This window comes from Lissotriton helveticus, chromosome 4_1, assembly GCF_964261635.1.
Source record: "Lissotriton helveticus chromosome 4_1, aLisHel1.1, whole genome shotgun sequence".
Taxonomy (NCBI): domain Eukaryota; kingdom Metazoa; phylum Chordata; class Amphibia; order Caudata; family Salamandridae; genus Lissotriton; species Lissotriton helveticus.
The window spans coordinates 795,496,739-795,515,490 of NC_136063.1; the positions used below are offsets into that span (position 1 = coordinate 795,496,739).

The following is an 18,752-nucleotide window of genomic DNA, read 5'->3' on the forward strand; positions in this document are numbered from 1 at the left end:
CAGAGTAAGAGAGATACACACACACACACACACCCCATCACCATAAACACACCCACCAACCTCATATGGAAAAGCAAGGGTCTCTTACAAAAACATGCCAGTTGAACAGTCTCCTCTGAGTGTGGGTTAGAAGGATTGCACTCAAAGTTATAATTCTGCTGCCATTACTGTCTGACATAGTTTGAGATGACGAGGCACTAAACACTGACTCAGGCTGGGAGCTCACTTTGGACTAGATTCAAGGACGGATAGAAAAGTATATATATGGACCACTTCTAGTGATCTTGCAGGTTGTCCAGTTTATTGGAGGACAAACATGTGCCAATCCTGAAAAAGGTAAAATCGTACTGTTATATTATGTATATTTATCAAGCGCATTATCACCCACGAGGGAATCGTGGAGAGGAGCAAGTGTGTGTGCCAAGCCCTGCCTATGGTTGTGCAGATTTGCTTTTGCAAGGCATTCAAAGAGCTCACATCTCCACCAGAAGGGGGTAATAACTACATTTAAGAAGATTTCCTCTTCACAAAAATCAGCTACAAATTGTGAGCAGCTAGTGAATAATGGGCAATTTCTTTCCACCTTTTCCATTTGCCAGGGTGATTTATATTCACGTCTCACACTGCAGCAAGGAGGAAAACGTTGGCAATCTTCACCAAGCAGTGCAATAAATTTCAGTCAAGACACTTTGAATTTTCAGTTATTTTACCTGTCTGCATAAAGCCTGACTTGTACCCATTAGTCGTTTCACTTTCTGGCGTTGAAGAAGGAGACCCTGAACAGTTGGGTTTTGTGGAATGGCTACCAGCAGGCGAAAGCCGACTTCTACATTCTGCAAAGTCAACAAACGATAAATTACCAAAGCGAGATTCCCTTGAACAAAAAAAATTATCACAATTACATGCTTACATTTTTCCACATTTACATTTTGTGTAGTGTGTACGCGAGAAACCTCCACACTGGTTTTTCATTGTTCTCTCAACATTTATTATGTACAAAAGAAATCCATCCAAATAGAGTAACTAAAAGAGGACACCCAGCTGCCTAACGTCTCCATGAAAGATTTAACACGTACAACTCCTACTCAGGACTGTGAAGGATCAATGAGGACAAACTGAGTATATCACACAAAGGATTTTTTCCATGACGAGGTGAATTAATGTGCAAGTCAAAAGTATATTACACATGTTCACTAAAAATGGTTATAAATCAGGGTCTTAGATGCAATCACAAAATAGTTGTTCCTAGTCAACTAACGATGAACAAAATGGGCTACAACTCACCCTAAGTTCTGTATGTGGCAATCTTAATTGCAGTTATACGCTGAGCCTTCACCACATTTGATTGAGTTGCATATTTCTGAGGATTAGACCCTTTGGGGTGCCTATAGTATTTGAGTGGTGACAGTCCCCTCCACCCATACCTCACCAATGAGATGGGCTCATAAGCTAAGGGGTCTTCCATAGATGTATAACCTACGTGAGTGACTTCGACAAAAGCAGCATATTTTGCTGGCCTTCATCTTAACACTTCCTGTAAGTACCGACTGTTGTCTGTGAGACCCACCAGTGTGTGGGTGGAGGGATTGGGGTTTCAACGGACACTGCCAAAGCCCTACAAAATCAAAATGACTTTTCTTCACTGCTTGATGTGAAGTGATAAGAACGATACAGTTCTTCTGTTATTTAGGACTACCTCACCCGAGCTCGGGATTTCAAAGGGTCTGCCTGTAACCGATCCCAACGTTCAACGCACTTTCTACATGGCCACATTGGGCAACAGTACAAAACACTAGCAACTTCAGGCTCTGGCCGCTGACATTCTCTGGGACCTACAGTAAGGATTTAAATCCCGGCAGAACAAACAGCCTTTAACCTATTTCAGGGGTCTACATTGACTGATGGGAAGCCCTTTAGCATTAGTTGCTTCGAAATGTCACAGTTGTGGTAACAGGCGTTATGTAAAAAAATTTAAAGTTGTTAATTTTATACATTTAGTTTAGCCTGTAATTGCTTGGAGTTCGTACTTTGTTTTAAGCATAAGAAAACTTGCGGAAACCTCTCTGGGTTATGCAGCAGGTAAATAAGAAGTCCTTCGTAAAAAAAGAAAATGCAAAATATAAGCAACAAGTTTGGAGACCAAAGCAGGCCACAGATTAGATCCTAAGTAGGGTGTGCCATGTTTTTTTTCCCCAACCTTTGCAAAGGGCTACGGAAAACACTGAAAAAGTTTCCTTTCGTGACATCCATTTAAAAGTTGTGACTTTGGCAACAATTTATGTTGAAAATAACAAAACGTGGGTGGAGGGCCAAAGGGATATTTATAGACCAGCCTAGGTAGTACCCCTTAAAGAGATAAATGAACCACAGGAAAACCTAGGGGTCTCTGTAGGAAAGTATCATGGAAATTCCTAATTACTTAACCTGACGTCTAACATAGTACATCTGGTTGGAATCAAGACTAAATAGTTCTGACAAGACACAAAAAACCTAAAACGGGGGGCCACCAGTGATTGTAGATCAACAAAACCTTTTATAGGATTCCCATCAAAAGACTTGTGATGATCAATATTATCATTTGGTCGTCCTTAGGGTCGTTTTATGTTGCACATAAGTTATGTAAAGTTATTGTGGTTGCTGATTGCTCGTACTCCTGTAAAGGCTTCATGGCACTATGGGGAAATTATCCTTCCTCACAATCAAATAATACGTTTCTAGAAGAATATTCTTTGCACAGAGCAATTAGTGTTCTTTCATCGACACAGAAAAGCTCTGCAAAATGTACACTTGCAGACAAAAATTGCGAGTACGTGTTCCCGCATGGAATTATGCTGCAAATATGAAAGAGGGGTGACTGGAATACTGCAGGCTGTGATCTGCTGAATTTTATTCAAATAGGATGAGAATTGCATCACTCTGAGGGGAAACAAAACTGCATCTGGGTAAGAAAACTGGGACTCTGCAACCATTCTTAAGGGTGAAAATCAGAAATGTCACAGCCTGACAAGACAAAAACAAAGGCACGTGCCCTAATTAATTCTGAAGTTCTCCGTTATAGGTGCTGCTGGTTGCACAAGACAATATTCAAATACAATGGTCTTCAACCAATATTTTCACAAGAATCATTTAATCAAAACATACTACAAAAATCCTTCAATTTATGGGATATGTCTCACAGATCAACCCTATACAATCAATGTATTAATTCATATGGAATAAAAGAAAAGCAACAGCAATCATTACAAAATCAGGAGCAATTTTAATTCATTGCCTACATCACTATCTCTATATAAGAGAATATATGGGTTGCCCAAAGCGAGCGTGCATAAGATAAAGAATGTAGAGTGCTTAGTGAAAGAAATAGAAAATAGAGAAACATACAAATATATTTACAAATTTATATGCGAATTACATCAGTTGTCATGACAACGTACTTAGGTGATGGGGAAGACAAAGGTCTATCCCACAGGATGGCAGAGAGGAGACTGCTATTTTAGAGGTCCACTATGCTAAGATTACATTAGATTTATGATCCGATGCCTAATCAAAATGTCGGGTCTTCGATAGCTTTGGTGGCTACGACTAACAAAGACCACATGCATGTGGACTCTTGTGAGAAGGGTGGAATTAGGAAAATGCAAAACATCAGTGACGTGCATCCAAAAAAACCTAGCCCATCGGCACACTGTACCTTCTCTGTTGCCTTTCCAGCAGATGAGGGGGCCCTTTGACAGAGCTCCTTGGGAGTTCCTCACTATGTAGTACTTTAAGTGCTTCTGCTTCTTCGGCTGAGTTGTGAGCTTCAAGTTGATATGGTTCGAGAACTCCGTGAAATATCGAAATCCCCTCTCACCACAACCTACGCAGTTTCCGGAGAAACCTACAAAACGGCAAGAAGACAATTTAAATCCACTTCCAACAACCAACGCAGAAAACGTTATTCAAAGTAATCAGTTCAATTAACGTATAGTGCAAAAGGGAAAGAGTGAAGGAGATGGAAAGGAAACCAAAAAAGAGCGAGAGAGAAAGTGATAGACGAGGAAAAAGGAAGACATAGCAGAAAAGAGATGTAAAGAGATACATAAAGTAGTGAAAATAGGGACTGATGATGCACACTGCTGGAATAATTACAAAAAGGGGGTGGTGATGGACAGAGTATCTGAGTTAATCAGAACACTCCTACCCAGTCAACAGATCAGGGCTTGATCCATCACCGTTTTTTAGCTCACTGCACCATCCCAGTTCAGAACCTGGCTATATGCAAATTAGTCTGTCTCTGGCCCAGTGCATCATGGGAACAGGGCAAACCAAACTACCAAGCCAATTCTTCACTGGAAAGGAAACAAGCTTCCGGGGACCGGTTTCTGGCATTACAGCCGTCTTCGGCCCGGCTTGCTTGAATCCTGATGGTGCAATCAGCAAGGGACTCATGTCTGAGCATACCCTTCCACACTCATGGTGGCCAAAATAATTACAAAAAGGGGGTGGTGATGGACAGAGTATCTGAGTTAATCAGAACACTCCTACCCAGTCAACAGATCAGGGCTTGATCCATCACCGTTTTTTAGCTCACTGCACCATCCCAGTTCAGAACCTGGCCATATGCAAATTAGTCTGTCACTGGCCCAGTGCATCATGGGAACAGGGCAAACCAAACTACCAAGCCAATTCTTCACTGGAAAGGAAACAAGCTTCCGGGGACCGGTTTCTGGCATTACAGCCGTCTTCGGCCCGGCTTGCTTGAATCCTGATGGTGCAATCAGCAAGGGACTCATGTCTGAGCATACCCTTCCACACTCATGGTGGCCAAAATGATTACAAACAGGGGGTGGTGATGGACAGAGTATCTGAGTTAATCAGAACACTCCTACCCAGTCAACAGATCAGGGCTTGATCCATCACCGTTTTTTAGCTCACTGCACCATCCCAGTTCAGAACCTGGCTATATGCAAATTAGTCTGTCCCTGGCCCAGTGCATCATGGGAACAGGGCAAACCAAACTACCAAGCCAATTCTTCACTGGAAAGGAAACAAGCTTCCGGGGACCGTTTTCTGGCATTGCAGCCGTCTTCGGCCCGGCTTGCTTGAATCCTGATGGTGCAATCAGCAAGGGACTCATGTCCGAGCATACCCTTCCACACTCATGGTGGGCAAAATAATTACAAAAAGGGGGTGGTGATGGACAGAGTATCTGAGTTAATCAGAACACTCCTACCCAGTCAACAGATCAGGGCTTGATCCATCACCGTTTTTTAGCTCACTGCACCATCCCAGTTCAGAACCTGGCTATATGCAAATTAGTCTGTCCCTGGCCCAGTGCATCATGGGAACAGGGCAAACCAAACTACCAAGCCAATTCTTCACTGGAAAGGAAACAAGCTTCCGGGGACCGGTTTCTGGCATTGCAGCCGTCTTCGGCCCGGCTTGCTTGAATCCTGATGGTGCAATGAGCAAGGGACTCACATCTGAGTATACCCTTCCACACTCATGGTGGCCAAAATAATTACAACAAGCATTTGCAATGCAATGGGTCTCGCATTAGGAAAGTTTGAGCTATTGGTATTGTAAATGGCAACGTTTTTTTTTTTTTTTTTTAAATAGCTAAATTAATAGCTTTGTCATTTACAATGCCAATAGTTATAACTTTCGCAAATGTGATACCTATAGCATTTGTAATGCAATATGTTTTGTATTTACATGACTTAGATGGCATCCCAGAAGCGCAACGGAAGCATCTAAAAAAGGAAACATTTGAAAAATAAAGGAACAAGCTTCTTGGTAAAGCACAGAGAGTAAGCTTTATAAGTAGCATCAGTGGATGTAGTGGAATAGAAAAAGTGAAGATTGGTGAGAATTCCCCAAGTGAAGGCCCCACATGGATTTACAGATTACATTGCTCGACTCCACCAAGTCCACGCAACGCCGCCGGCCTGCGACCAGGAAGTCAGGCAGGCCGGGCGGGACAACCGGAAACAGGAAGTAGGAGGGCGGGAGCCTACCCCGCCTCCCACGGAAGAGCCGCGATTGTTTGGAGCACCAGAGCAGGCAGGAGCCTACCCTGCGCCCCGGTGCCGAAGAAGGGAGGAAGAGTCCTGCTGCCGGTGAGTGGGGCTTCGCCTTCTTGATGGGCTGCGAGGGCGGGGGACATGTGTGTGCGCGCGCGCGCGCGTGCGGCGGCGGGCTGTGTCTGTGTGTGAGCGTGCGTGCGTGTATGTGTCTTGGAGTCTGTGTGTATGCGTGTGTGTGTGTGACTGTGGGGGGGGTTGCCTGTCTGGGTGCCTGCGTGTCTGTGTAAGTGCGTGTGCGCGCGTGTGTGTGTCTGTGTGCATGCATGCGCGTTAGGCTGGGAGTATGGGAGGGAAGTGCACGGCGCCGGACGGAACGTGTTCGTTCGCGCACACGAATCCAGGAAAAAAAGCTCATACACCCCCTTTTCCTCCTTCCCCCCAGACCGATAACTATACGTCTCCAGCTGGACACATGCATCCTTTGGATGCATTACCAGAGTGACCCAAAAAGCAGCAGCCAGCCAGGAGAGTAAGGTCAGGCAGAGCCCTATTGATCCACGGAGAGAAACATCAAAGTCCAGATACAACTCCTAAAGCCAATGACCTCTCGCTGTGCAACACGCTGAACCAGAGGCTAAAAATACAGACTAGCCGCAGTGCAAGAATCCGCCAAAATGCCACCTATTCAAACAAACCTTCATTGTGTAGCGCAACTCTCAACGATACACGAGATTGACCCGGTTCAATACCACGCGTGCCCCACATTGTACGGACAAGCAAGCCATGCACTTCCTACATCCTGTCTATATCTGGATCCAGTACTCCAATCAAACGCAACATACATCAATGCCTCCTGCCAGTGATACATAGAACAATGTAAGTTCATATTAGAACGGACACTTCCTATCACCTCAAGGCGCGACATTGAGTCCACATCAGCATCATAGCGGCAGGAAACGGAAGTTCTCTAGTTATGTAAATTCAACTTCTCAGGGCAAAGGTCCAAGCATCTCTGCTTGATGCCAGCTTTGAAAGGCCTTGTCCATCTAGGGGTCAAGGGTGTATCTGTTAAACCAATTCCAAGTAAAGACTAGGAAATCACTGATAATATAGGCTTGTTCGACAACGTCATTTACAGGAAGGATATATTTGCGAGCAGACATTGAGGTCTCTCTGTTCCAGGACAACAGTCTTGTTCTCATGTGTTAGTTCTTTATACGAAAAGGGTTGATGAAATAATTGTTGGTCATATAGTATCTGGAGCGCTGGGACAGCCGTGGATACCAGCAGTGCCCAATACAGATGGTGCCCAGTAACCTCTAAAAACGTTTGATTCCAGAGAACAGGTCTACACCGTCTCGCCTCCAACCTCTAGGATGGGATCTTTCTTTACAGCTTAAGCAGACTGTGGCTCAGACCAGTGAACAAAAAAATCTCTTCACCCTGAAACCCACTTTTCTGGGAGAAATGACCATCTCAAAGCGTAAGTTACAAACTTCACACCAAGGTCCGTAAAATCAAGAACAGGTCTTCTCTGCCGTGCTTTGGGGAAACCACAGAACCTTCCTTCTCCTGGGTCTTAGCCTAGAGCAGAGGTCTTCACAGTGCTAGAGTGGGCCTTAAATGACCCCAGGGCGCTCCAGAGTCTGGTTAAAAGAAGCATCGTGCTGATAACAGAGCTTTATTTTAAGCTGGAAAAAAATAAGCAGCAGTAGCCACTCTGTATGGGCCATCACAAACATCTTTTGTCATTTATATCTGGCTAGGAGTCTGTGTCAACTCCAAATATGCTACTATCCTCCAGCCCCATTCCTAATATTCACACTGTGGATACTCTTGCATGTTAGTAAGGCGTAGCTGGCCAGAATAGTTTGTTTGGCAATCATGTATTTGACTGCGTTTTTTTAATGTAAACATTTAACATAACTGTACTGTTTAAATAAGACTAAACATATTTAAAAACTGTAAATGCAATAGATTAACTGTGAAAAGTTCTGGGGGGCCCCCAATAATTTGTGTTTTTTTTTTTTTAATGCTGTGGGAAGGGGGCACGGCATTAAAAAGAGTGAACACCACTGGCCTACAGAAATGCCTGCAAGAACTTTCCCCGTAGGGTGCCCTTCCTCTCTAGATACCCCATCAACTCCAGGGGTCCCTGTCTCACCTGGCACCTCACAGAAAGACTGCAAACACCCTCATTTACTCTGCCACCTTGACCCGCCACCACGCACACGCGTGCCCTCTACACCCGAGCACGTGCTCGAAGACTTTTGCAGTGTGCATAAATTAATAACTCACCGCATTGTGCTAGTATGTACTGAGGCACGCCCACCACAAACAAACATGCATGGAATCCAACATGGGTCAGAATTTGTGTTAAGGCGATGGGGGAATGGGAATTATGCTGGACAACCATTTCACAGCAATGATAATGAAACTCTGGAAATAAATCGAGAACTTTAAGGACGTGAATCTCAGATCCTGGCAGGGCAGCTAGCCCTAGTGGTGTAATAAATTACAGCTTCTCCGTACCCAGAATTGTGAGGCTATGTGGATAAAAATAAAATGCAAAAATATATATATATGTAGTTAAGAGTTTTACTAAGGCTACGTTGAAAGTTGTTTCCTTCACAGGCTCCTGGATACTTCTCTGTTGCTCTTTACAGCCGGAATTACATTGCCAGAAATACCGAGACACCCCACATCAGGTGTGAATAGCTCATGCCAGTTGCACTGTGGGACTTGCAGTTTTAAGCATAAAGTTCCAGTTCACCAGTAGCAAAGCATGTCTAGTGCGTGGAGCAGCGGCAGCAGCGCGCACCAAAGCGAGGCGGTAATGGATAAAGCTGCGTAACAGTGCAGGTGAAAAACACTATTTAAAATAAATTTTAAAAAATAGGGGACCATACTTGGTCCATAGTCGTGACGACAGAACCCCGTATACGATCTAATTCAATGAATTATTAACATTATTTTCACTTTTAAGAAAGTTCCACTCACCTGCTGCCACTTGGGGATCCGAACAGACACAAAAAGATCATAATTTCGGCCGCAGCATGTTAACACGGGGGCTCCAACCCGCCCTGCTGCTGCCGCTCCATCTGCAGAAATATTTAACACCCGGGGTAGAATTTCGTCTTCGCCGCCACTATGCCTCAGCCACGCCCACCGACAGGGCAGTTCGTACGTTCACAGTATCCCGATCTGGTCCCCCCTGCAAGCAACAGGTGCCCTTTGACCCCAGGCCGCAGAAGACAACGGGTTCTCCTCACCGGCATAAAGGGGGAGTGAAATAGAACTGTGGGGTCGGGGCTAGCAGCCTCACAAGTGCCGTGCACTCAGATCCAGCCCAGAGGAAGTCCGGGAAAATAAAACCAGAAGCGCAACGGAAGCATCTAAAAAAGGAAACATTTGAAAAATAAAGGAACAAGCTTCTTGGTAAAGCACGGAGAGTAAGCTTTATAAGTAGCATCAGTGGATGTAGTGGAATAGAAAAAGTGAAGATTGGTGAGAATTCCCCAAGTGAAGGCCCCACATGGAGTTACAGATTACATTGCTCGACTCCACCAAGTCCACGCAACGCCGCCGGCCTGCGACCAGGAAGTCAGGCAGGCCGGGCGGGACAACCGGAAACAGGAAGTAGGAGGGCGGGAGCCTACCCCGCCTCCCACGGAACAGCCGCGATTGTTTGGAGCACCGGAGCAGGCAGGAGCCTACCCTGCGCCCCGGTGCCGAAGAAGGGAGGAAGAGTCCTGCTGCCGGTGAGTGGGGCTTCGCTTTCTTGCTGGGCTGCGAGGGCGGGGGACATGTGTGTGTGTGCGCGCGCGCGTGCGGCGGGCTGTGTCTGTGTGTGAGCGTGCGTGCGTGTATGTGTCTTGGAGTCTGTGTGTATGCGTGTGTGTGTGTGTGTGTGTGTGACTGTGGGGGTGGGGGTTTCCTGTCTGGGTGCCTGCGTGTCTGTGTAAGTGCGTGCGCGTGTGTGTGTCTGTGTGCATGCATGCGCGTTAGGCTGGGAGTATGGGAGGGAAATGCACAACGCGCGGCGCAGGGCGGAACGTGGGCGTTCGCGCACACGAATCCAGGAGAAAAAGCTCGTACACCCTCGTGTCCTCCTTCCCCCCAGACCGATAACTATACGTCTCCAGCTGGACACATGCATCCTTTGGATGCATTACCAGCGAGACCCAAAAAGGAGGTGGCGATGGACAGAGTATCTGAGTTAATCAGAACACTCCTTCCCAGTCAACAGATCAGGGCTTGATCCATCACCGTTTTTTAGCTCACTGCACCATCCCAGTTCAGAACCTGGCTATATGCAAATTAGTCTGTCCCTGGCCCAGTGCATCATGGGAACAGGGCAAACCAAACTACCAAGCCAATTCTTCACTGGAAAGGAAACAAGCTTCCGGGGACCGGTTTCTGGCATTTCAGCCGTCTTCGGCCCGGCTTGCTTGAATCCTGTTGGTGCAATCAGCAAGGGACTCATGTCTGAGCATACCCTTCCACACTCATGGTGGCCAAAATAATTACAACAAGCATTTGCAATGCAATAGGTCTCGCATTAGGAAAGTTTGAGCTATTGGTATTGTAAATGACAAATATTTTATTTATGTTTTGGTTTTGAAAATAGTGAAATGAATAACTGTCATTTATAATGCTAATAGTTTTAACTTTCGCAAATGTGACACCTATAGCATTTGTAATGCAATATGTGTTGTATTTACATGACTTAGATGTATTGATATTACAAATAACAATGGATTTTAATTTTTTTAAATAATTAATACCTAAATAAAAGTATTGTAATTTATAATGGCACTAGCTTTAACTTTTGTAAATAACTTTTGTGAAGATTACGTTTAGTGTATTTTATCGTGAAGAAAAATCAAGAACAGAGGTGAAATATTAACATCCTTTTGTGACATTTGTAATAAAGCTTGAAACATTGAGAAAACATAATTGAACCACTTGTTGTTGAATGGTTGCACAGATTGATGCTGTGGTGGTGCAGATTGATGTATTGGCGACGAGTGATGATGTGGCGTTCAGTCATGCTGTGGTAGCGCATAGTGATGTTGTGGTGCCCCTGAATGATGTTGTGGTGCCCCTGAGTGATTCTGTGGTGCTCCTGACTGATTCTGTGGTGCCCCTGACTGATTCTGTGGTGCCCCTGACTGATTCTGTGGTGGTGCTGAGTGATGCTGTGGTGATGCGATAGATAGAGTGAGTGCGATAGATAGATAGAGCGACACAAGGGGGATGGGAAAAGTCTTATATTGGACAGCAGGCCAGTCACATTGTCATAAATAAAATACATGCGTTGGGTTGAAAGGGACAGAGCAGCACGGCACTATTCGCACTTTCCACCACTATCCCTCTAGTTGCGTTTTACTAATCAAAAAGTTGTTACTCTACAATGTTTCACTCCAAATGTGTGCTATTGCAACACGCTGGGGAAGCCTGTGGGAGGGAGGCTAAGATTCAGCAGGTAGACGCTGCAGTAGTTTAAGTTTCAGTTGGTGCAGGCTAGATACGATCCCCGTGACAATTTGTAGCAGCTGTTGATGACCGCCCAGGCTTGACTTTTTTTGGGCGAACTTTTTTTGGGCGAACTCTTCTGTGTCCTTTAACCACTTTGCTGCTAAGGTACTCCCTCTTCTTCCCATTGACTTTCCATTGAAATCAATGGAAAGTCCATGACGAGTTACCCTTGTCATTAGCGCTGAAGGGGTTAAGAAAGAGATTTTAGCCGTTGCGGAGTTCACTAGATTTTTAAAGACATTATATGAAGATGGCAATGCTCAGAGGTTTTCAAGATGTAGGTTATTTAGCGATTGGTCCAAGAATTCTTTAAGACTATTACTGCAGCCATCTTTAATAATTGCAAATCACCTTGTTTGACATTGTTCAGCTGTGGTGGCTGGTAATTTAGCAGGGAAGGGGCTGATGGGACACACATACACACTCACAACCATGCATGCGTGTACACACACACATCCATTCACAACCCTAATTACTAACTATTCAAACAAACACGCATGCACCCACCAAACATTAATACAAACAAGAGAGGCCAAGAAGCTCATCTCAGTAGGCGGCTGAGCGCTGTGAAAGCAACGGGTCTGAGCGGGGGCCGTGCCTCTTTCTGCATCACTCGAAGCACACGGAAAAGGAGGGGGTGGGGGAGGGGGAGGGCAATGCTGCATTTGTTCTCGGAGGGTAGGGGAAGGGCTCAAAATGTGAAGCGGGAGGGGGAATACCCAGAAATACTAGTGACGTACATGAAATTAAGTGTTGTAAAATAAAGAGTGTGCAGTGCACTCTGATGTACATACAGCACTGTGAATTATATAATGAATTGCACGTTAGGTTTCACAGGGCTGTGAAACTCCACCCATCCAAAGTGGAGCGATACGGAGCCCTCCTACAGTGTGGTGGCAAACTGGGGAATGGAAAGCAACCGACAGAGTTGCACACCGCCGAGCAGAAGTAAAGGCCCGTGTGTTAAAGCGCGGTGCTTGACGAGCCGCATAAACAAGATGTTAATTAGGGGGAGGAGAAGTGAGGCCGAGTGCGCTGGGGAAGCAACAGATGGCTTTGATGTGAAGCTCTTGGAGGCAGGCGGCTCGGACAAAGCTCGTGCACAAGAGCACATGCACTCGTGGAAATCCGCTTGGGAGAGCTTAGTGATTTAACTCTTGGTTTCACCACAATAGACTCGTCCTATTCATTCCTGCAGAATGGAATAGGCAGAGACCTAAAAATACACAACATGTAAGGATGACACTTTGCATACGTTAGACAGTGACACATGAAGATGAGACAAATGTAGTAGAAGCACTGTAAAAGTGTGTTCTAAAACGTGAAGATGAGGTGAAGATGAAGAAAACATATATCAGACCATATTAATACTTCTAAACTAGCTGCACTAATACATTTATAATGCACATTCATGTATATTGATGGAATTTTGACGTTAAGTGAAGTGGCCTAATGTTTAAAATCCTTTCTGCTGAGAATGCACCAGCTAGAAAAATCGGTGCAAAAACATGTAGAAATGAAGTACAAGCTTGAAACTTCACATGGTTCTATTAGAACTTCTATAGTTTATGAAAATATAAAAATATTTTTGTGATAAGAGTTTAGAAAAAATATGCACTTATATGAATGTGGATAAAAAATTGTGGTAGTTGTGCATTTCTAAAGTTAGCTATTTTCAAGTAACAACTAATGGTGATCATTCTTTATAACCTTTATGTGGTTTGATTTAATTTCACTATATGTGAGATTCATTTAGAGCTCAGTTAATTTAAAGGTGTGATGCTAACTTAAAAGGTTTTCTAAATGCTTTTTTCTAATGCTGACGTTTCCTTTGAAAGGAGCCGACTACCTATCTTCAGTCAGCCCTGATATTTTAGTAAACACTTTGTAAAATGGGATTTTTCAGCCCACACATACTAAGCTAAAATAGAAATAAAAAGAATCCTAAAAAAAATCTCACTTTTACTTAAAAATCTAATAAAGGCTAACTGTATTACACATGACAGAGGACCATTTGGAAGATTTGCAGCAGGGGCTAAAAAATGTTTGGCCAAAAAGGGAACAAATGGTTTCAACTGAGGTAGAAAAGGAGTTTTCAAGAAGGGAATAGGTCTCTAAACAGTTCGAATTCACAGAAATGTGATCAGTGAGCAGCCCAGACTTTCATGGTGTTGAACTGTGACATGCTAGGCCATTACATCTATATTGTATTAGACTAGCAAAGTACCAGGATGGATAGAGGATCCAAAATATTCCAGAATGTCCAAGGTTTTGTGGCGGCACGTCAGGGTGTGAAGGATGGGGTATCGGGTTTCTGTGTTAAACACTCATGAAGGTACTGAACAAAAACTGAAGATAATGCATTAATAAAATAAGGTCAATATTTTCGGGCAGATGGCTCCCCGTCAAGAGATGTAAAGCTAAGGGCAGATTACAGATCGCTATGCTGCAGACTTTAAAAGTACCAACCTATCCGGCACCAGCAAATCACAGCATTTCTCCTTCCCTGCACCAAACACTTTGAATTGTTCGACTACATGACAAAAGCTCTCATGAAAAGGAAAGGAAAGCTTGGAGAGAACATGATCCAGTACACGAAGCTGCCGCCTGCAGGTAACCTTGGAGGGGAGCCTGCAAGGTTACTACTGCACGAGCTGTGCAGGCAGCTGCAGCGCCGGCCGGCTCTGCCATCGCTGCGCTTTGTTACGCGTCTGATGTATGTGGGAGTCAGGGAAGCTACTCTGACTGCTTCATGAGACTCTCCCTGCATGCTAAACACGGGAAAACCTCCGCGTGGCTCAGGAATCCCGACTCTCCTGACGCCGCAGGATTCTGCGCGCGCTGCATTTCAATTCCAATAAAGCGCCACTGATTAAGATGAATGGGGCTTATTTGATGCCGTTTTTTTCCTTCCCGCCAACTCCCAGGAGTGGAGAGCGCCTGCCAAGGAAATGCCTCAGACCTGATGTAGGGGAGCTCCCCGTGGCAGGGATGGTAAAGTAAAATAACGATGCTCCGGTAGATTGTGAGGCACCTCTGCAGAGAGGGGGAGGGGAGGAGTGGGTACACGTCTGCAGTACCTCGGCACCGTGGATAAAATACAAGCAACTTCTTATTTCACACGGAATCTCGGACTAAACGGTTATTGGACGGAATCGTAGGAGACGATATAACATAGAAATTTAATTTCCCAATCAAATGTAATAAAATATCCAAGATTTTCAGACAACTATGTAGTCATCCTTTACCTATGTGAACGTTAAGCAATGATTTCATTTGGCTGAGGGACTTTTAAAAATGAAGGAAGGGATGAACGGAGCTGCGTTTAATATTGATCCTACAGAAAACAAGCACTGAGCAGGGAAAACATTACAAGCATTACCCCTTCCTCCGCCTCCGTTGCTGCTCGTCGTGTCGGCCTGCGACCAGGAAGTCAGGCAGGCCGGCGCGACAACCGGAAACAGGAAGTAGGAGGGCGGGAGCCTACCCCGCCTCCCACGGAAGAGCCGCGATTGTTTGGAGCACCGGAGCAGGCAGGAGCCTACCCTGTGCCCCGGTGCCGAAGGAGGGAGGAAGAGTCCTGCTGCCGGGCCCTGCAGCTGCCGATGAGGAGAGCCAGCCGCCGCACCAAGGAAGCCGGTGAGTGGGTTGCTGAGCTGCGGGGGGGCGGGGCCTGTGTGTGCGCGCGTGCGGGGGCTGTGCCGCGCGGCGGGGGGGGGGGGCTGTGTATGTGTGTGTGTGTGTGTGCGTGCGTGTGTGTGTATGTATGTGTCTTGGAGTGCGTGTGTGTGTGACTGTGGAGGGGGGGAGCGAGTGTCTGGCTGTATGCGCGCGCATGTGCACGGCGCTGGACAGAACGTGCGTGTTCGCGCACCCAAATCCAGGGGAAAAGCGGGTAACACCCTCTTGTCCTCCTTCCCTCGTGACAGGCAACATTAGGTCTCCAGCTGTTACCAGCTCGACCTAAAAAGGGGGTGGTGATGGACAGAGTATCTGAGTTAATCAGAACACTCCTACCCAGTCAACAGATCAGGGCTTGATCCATCACCGTTTTTTAGCTCACTGCACCATCCCAGTTCAGAACCTGGCTATATGCAAATTAGTCTGTCCCTGGCCCAGTGCATCATGGGAACAGGGCAAACCAAACTACCAAGCCAATTCTTCATTGGAAAGGAAACAAGCTTCCGGGGACCGGTTTCTGGCATTGCAGCCGTCTTCGGCCCGGCTTGCTTGAATCCTGATGGTGCAATCAGCAAGGGACTCATGTCTGAGCATACCCTTCCACACTCATGGTGGCCAAAATAATTACAAAAAGGGGGTGGTGATGGACAGAGTATCTGAGTTAATCAGAACACTCCTACCCAGTCAACAGATCAGGGCTGGATCCATCACCGTTTTTTAGCTCACTGCACCATCCCAGTTCAGAACCTGGCTATATGCAAATTAGTCTGTCCCTGGCCCAGTGCATCATGGGAACAGGGCAAACCAAACTACCAAGCCAATTCTTCACTGGAAAGGAAACAAGCTTCTGGGGACCGGTTTCTGGCATTACAGCCGTCTTCGGCCCGGCTTGCTTGAATCCTGATGGTGCAATCAGCAAGGGACTCATGTCTGAGCATACCCTTCCACACTCATGGTGGCCAAAATAATTACAAAAAGGGGGTGGTGATGGACAGAGTATCTGAGTTAATCAGAAACCTCCTACCCAGTCAACAGATCAGGGCTTGATCCATCACCGTTTTTTAGCTCACTGCACCATCCCAGTTCAGAACCTGGCTATATGCAAATTAGTCTGTCCCTGGCCCAGTGCATCATGGGAACAGGGCAAACCAAACTACCTTCCAGTAAAGAATTGGCTTGGTAGTTTGGTCTGCCCTGTTCCAATGATGCACTGGGCCAGGGTCAGACTAATTTGCATGTAGCCGGGTTCTGAACTGGGATGGTGCAGCGAGCTAAAAAACGGTGATGGATCAAGCCCTGATCTTTTGACTGGGTAGGAGTGTTCTGCTTAATTCAGATACTCTGTCCATCACCACCCCCCTTTTTGAATAGCACACTGCTGGAAAGCATACAAAATTAGGGTAAACCATATTTATTGAAAAAAAGCTGCCTAGTTTAAACTAGAGAACCAGGGTCAGTGATAAACAGAGAGATCAGAATGAAACCTCAATAAAGACCCCTGGAGAGACATGAAGATAGAATCTTAGCTGGGTAAGATGTAGCATAACCAATTACTAGAAGGTTCCTAGGCCCCTTCATACATTAAACTTAAGTATCAAGATTACGCAGCCTCGCTTCCTGAGGCAGTTCTAGAGTGAGAGGAACTGTCTACCGAAACAGAGACGATGAAAGAAACAGGGGATTCCTGCGGTGACAAACCCTTCCCTTGGTTTCTCTTCGAAGGCCATAAGACACATGCAAAACTGAAGGAGAACATCGATCAGAATGTTTTTGCTACTTGTGGTTTAAAGCATGCCTTCGCCAAGCTTGTTTAATAAAGGGGTATTTTTCAGCTTTTAAATTTTGCTGAGGACATGCCACGTACAGGGTGAAGAACGCTGCAAATGTCACCGAAGCTTAAAATATGGATATAGCTTTATGCACTTTGCCAGGGCATGGACACGTTACTGGAATTCCTCATCCATCTAGTTATTTATATGACACAACGAACCATTTCTATCTCAATCACCTAGCAAGCATTGCTGTGGTAGCAGCCAACAAATAAACCATGCCAACCCAGAGTCTATGAAACTTTGATGGATTACTGGACCAGGCAGGATTGAAAAGTGCAGTGTTCTACAAACACGATCAACAGGAGCATCCAGTCAGTGAAAAGAGAGACTTCTAAACCAGTCGTATCGCTTCACTTTGGGGAAAACTTCACGCTTAATCTCCGTAGGTCTTGGATCGCAGATAACTCAACATTTTTGGCTCTTGGTCGTGGAAAAAAAGGCACTGAAAAGAACAGCACATTCTCCATTTTCCCAAAAGGATTAAAACGAAATGTTTCTTTCCCACCGTTCCTTTGCAATAATTGTCAAACTTCTCAAAGGCTTATTATCGCAGCTTCACAATGCTGGAAGTTCTGCAGCTTGTCTATCTATGGCATTCAGCACATTATAAATCACTGAGACACCTAGGATAATTTTCACTTTTCTGCAGTATCCAGCTCTTGCAAGAGAACAACTCTAGCTTAAAGGGAAAAGGGGCATCTTTGCCAGAGTCCGACCGAAGCAGTCGGGTGGAGCAGGACATTTTAAAAAGATCTCTTTATTGGCATTTCAAAAGTATAAACATGAAGCCCAGTTTGAAACAAAAAGAAATACCATTCGGAATCAATTACACTCGGGTGGAGCAGACTTGTCATATGAAATGCTTGGTCAACAGAGCAAGTATCACAGATCTTTCAGAATGGAATTCACTGAAGTAATTATACACTCGGGATAGAGTTGCCAGTGCAATTAAAACTGGAGTCCATAAGTTCCTCACAGTGGTCAGAGGGCTGCCCAAAACAGTTCACGATGAATACTTCAAAGAGGTCCAGGATGCTGCAATCTCCAGTTACCTGGAAAAGGTACTGTGCAAGAGGTGACATCTGGTACTTGACCTCCAATCCCTTTTAATATCAACGATGGGAGCAGAAAACACAGTAGGATGATTCGGAGGTCAATCAAACATTCACTTAAAACAGCCCGCTGGATTTGAAGTGTGTGTCATGTTCTACCCAAAGCACACTACAACATATGAACTTCACGAGCAAAAGGTTAAAGGAATAAAAAAGAACTATTATTTCAAAAGAAACGAGATCCTGAGGGCAGCCCATTGACATGTCCTCTGCAAATAAGGAAAACCAACGATTGGGCATGAACGATGCAGATGTTTATATTACTGTACCTAGAAGTGCATTTTTTCCATTGTCATCTGGTAGAAACCGTTTGTCAACAGCACACACCAGTATGTGCTCAGGAAGATTTGGTGTTTTAGCTCCGACCAGAAGAAACCCTGCTGGTACCTCGATCTGCTCCGGGCACACCGACACCAACCGAAGGTCTTTTCCAGCGAGACAAAAACCTGAAAAGTAAAACAACAAAAAATAGTCTTCAACATGCTTCCATGCAGTCTTGGATGAGCTAGTCAAACAGTTTAACAACAAGATGAAGGTCTGTTTACAGCGAGCACGAGTTTCAAAACAACGACAAATAA

The 18,752-nt window shown here is 45.2% G+C and overlaps 1 protein-coding gene across 7 annotated transcripts in view; it reads right to left on the reverse strand.

Annotated features, from left to right (window-relative positions):
* Positions 1-18,752, reverse strand: part of GREB1L (GREB1 like retinoic acid receptor coactivator) — a 575,070-nt gene that overhangs the window by 193,034 nt on the left and 363,284 nt on the right. For all 7 annotated transcript variants that reach the window (XM_078687443.1, XM_078687441.1, XM_078687437.1 and 4 more), the window contains exons 5-7: positions 18,444-18,620; positions 3,692-3,880; positions 711-833 (exon numbers count right to left, since the gene is read on the reverse strand). In XM_078687443.1, coding sequence (XP_078543569.1) covers positions 711-833; positions 3,692-3,880; positions 18,444-18,620 — 489 coding nt within the window. The remainder of the gene's footprint in view (positions 1-710; positions 834-3,691; positions 3,881-18,443; positions 18,621-18,752) is intronic.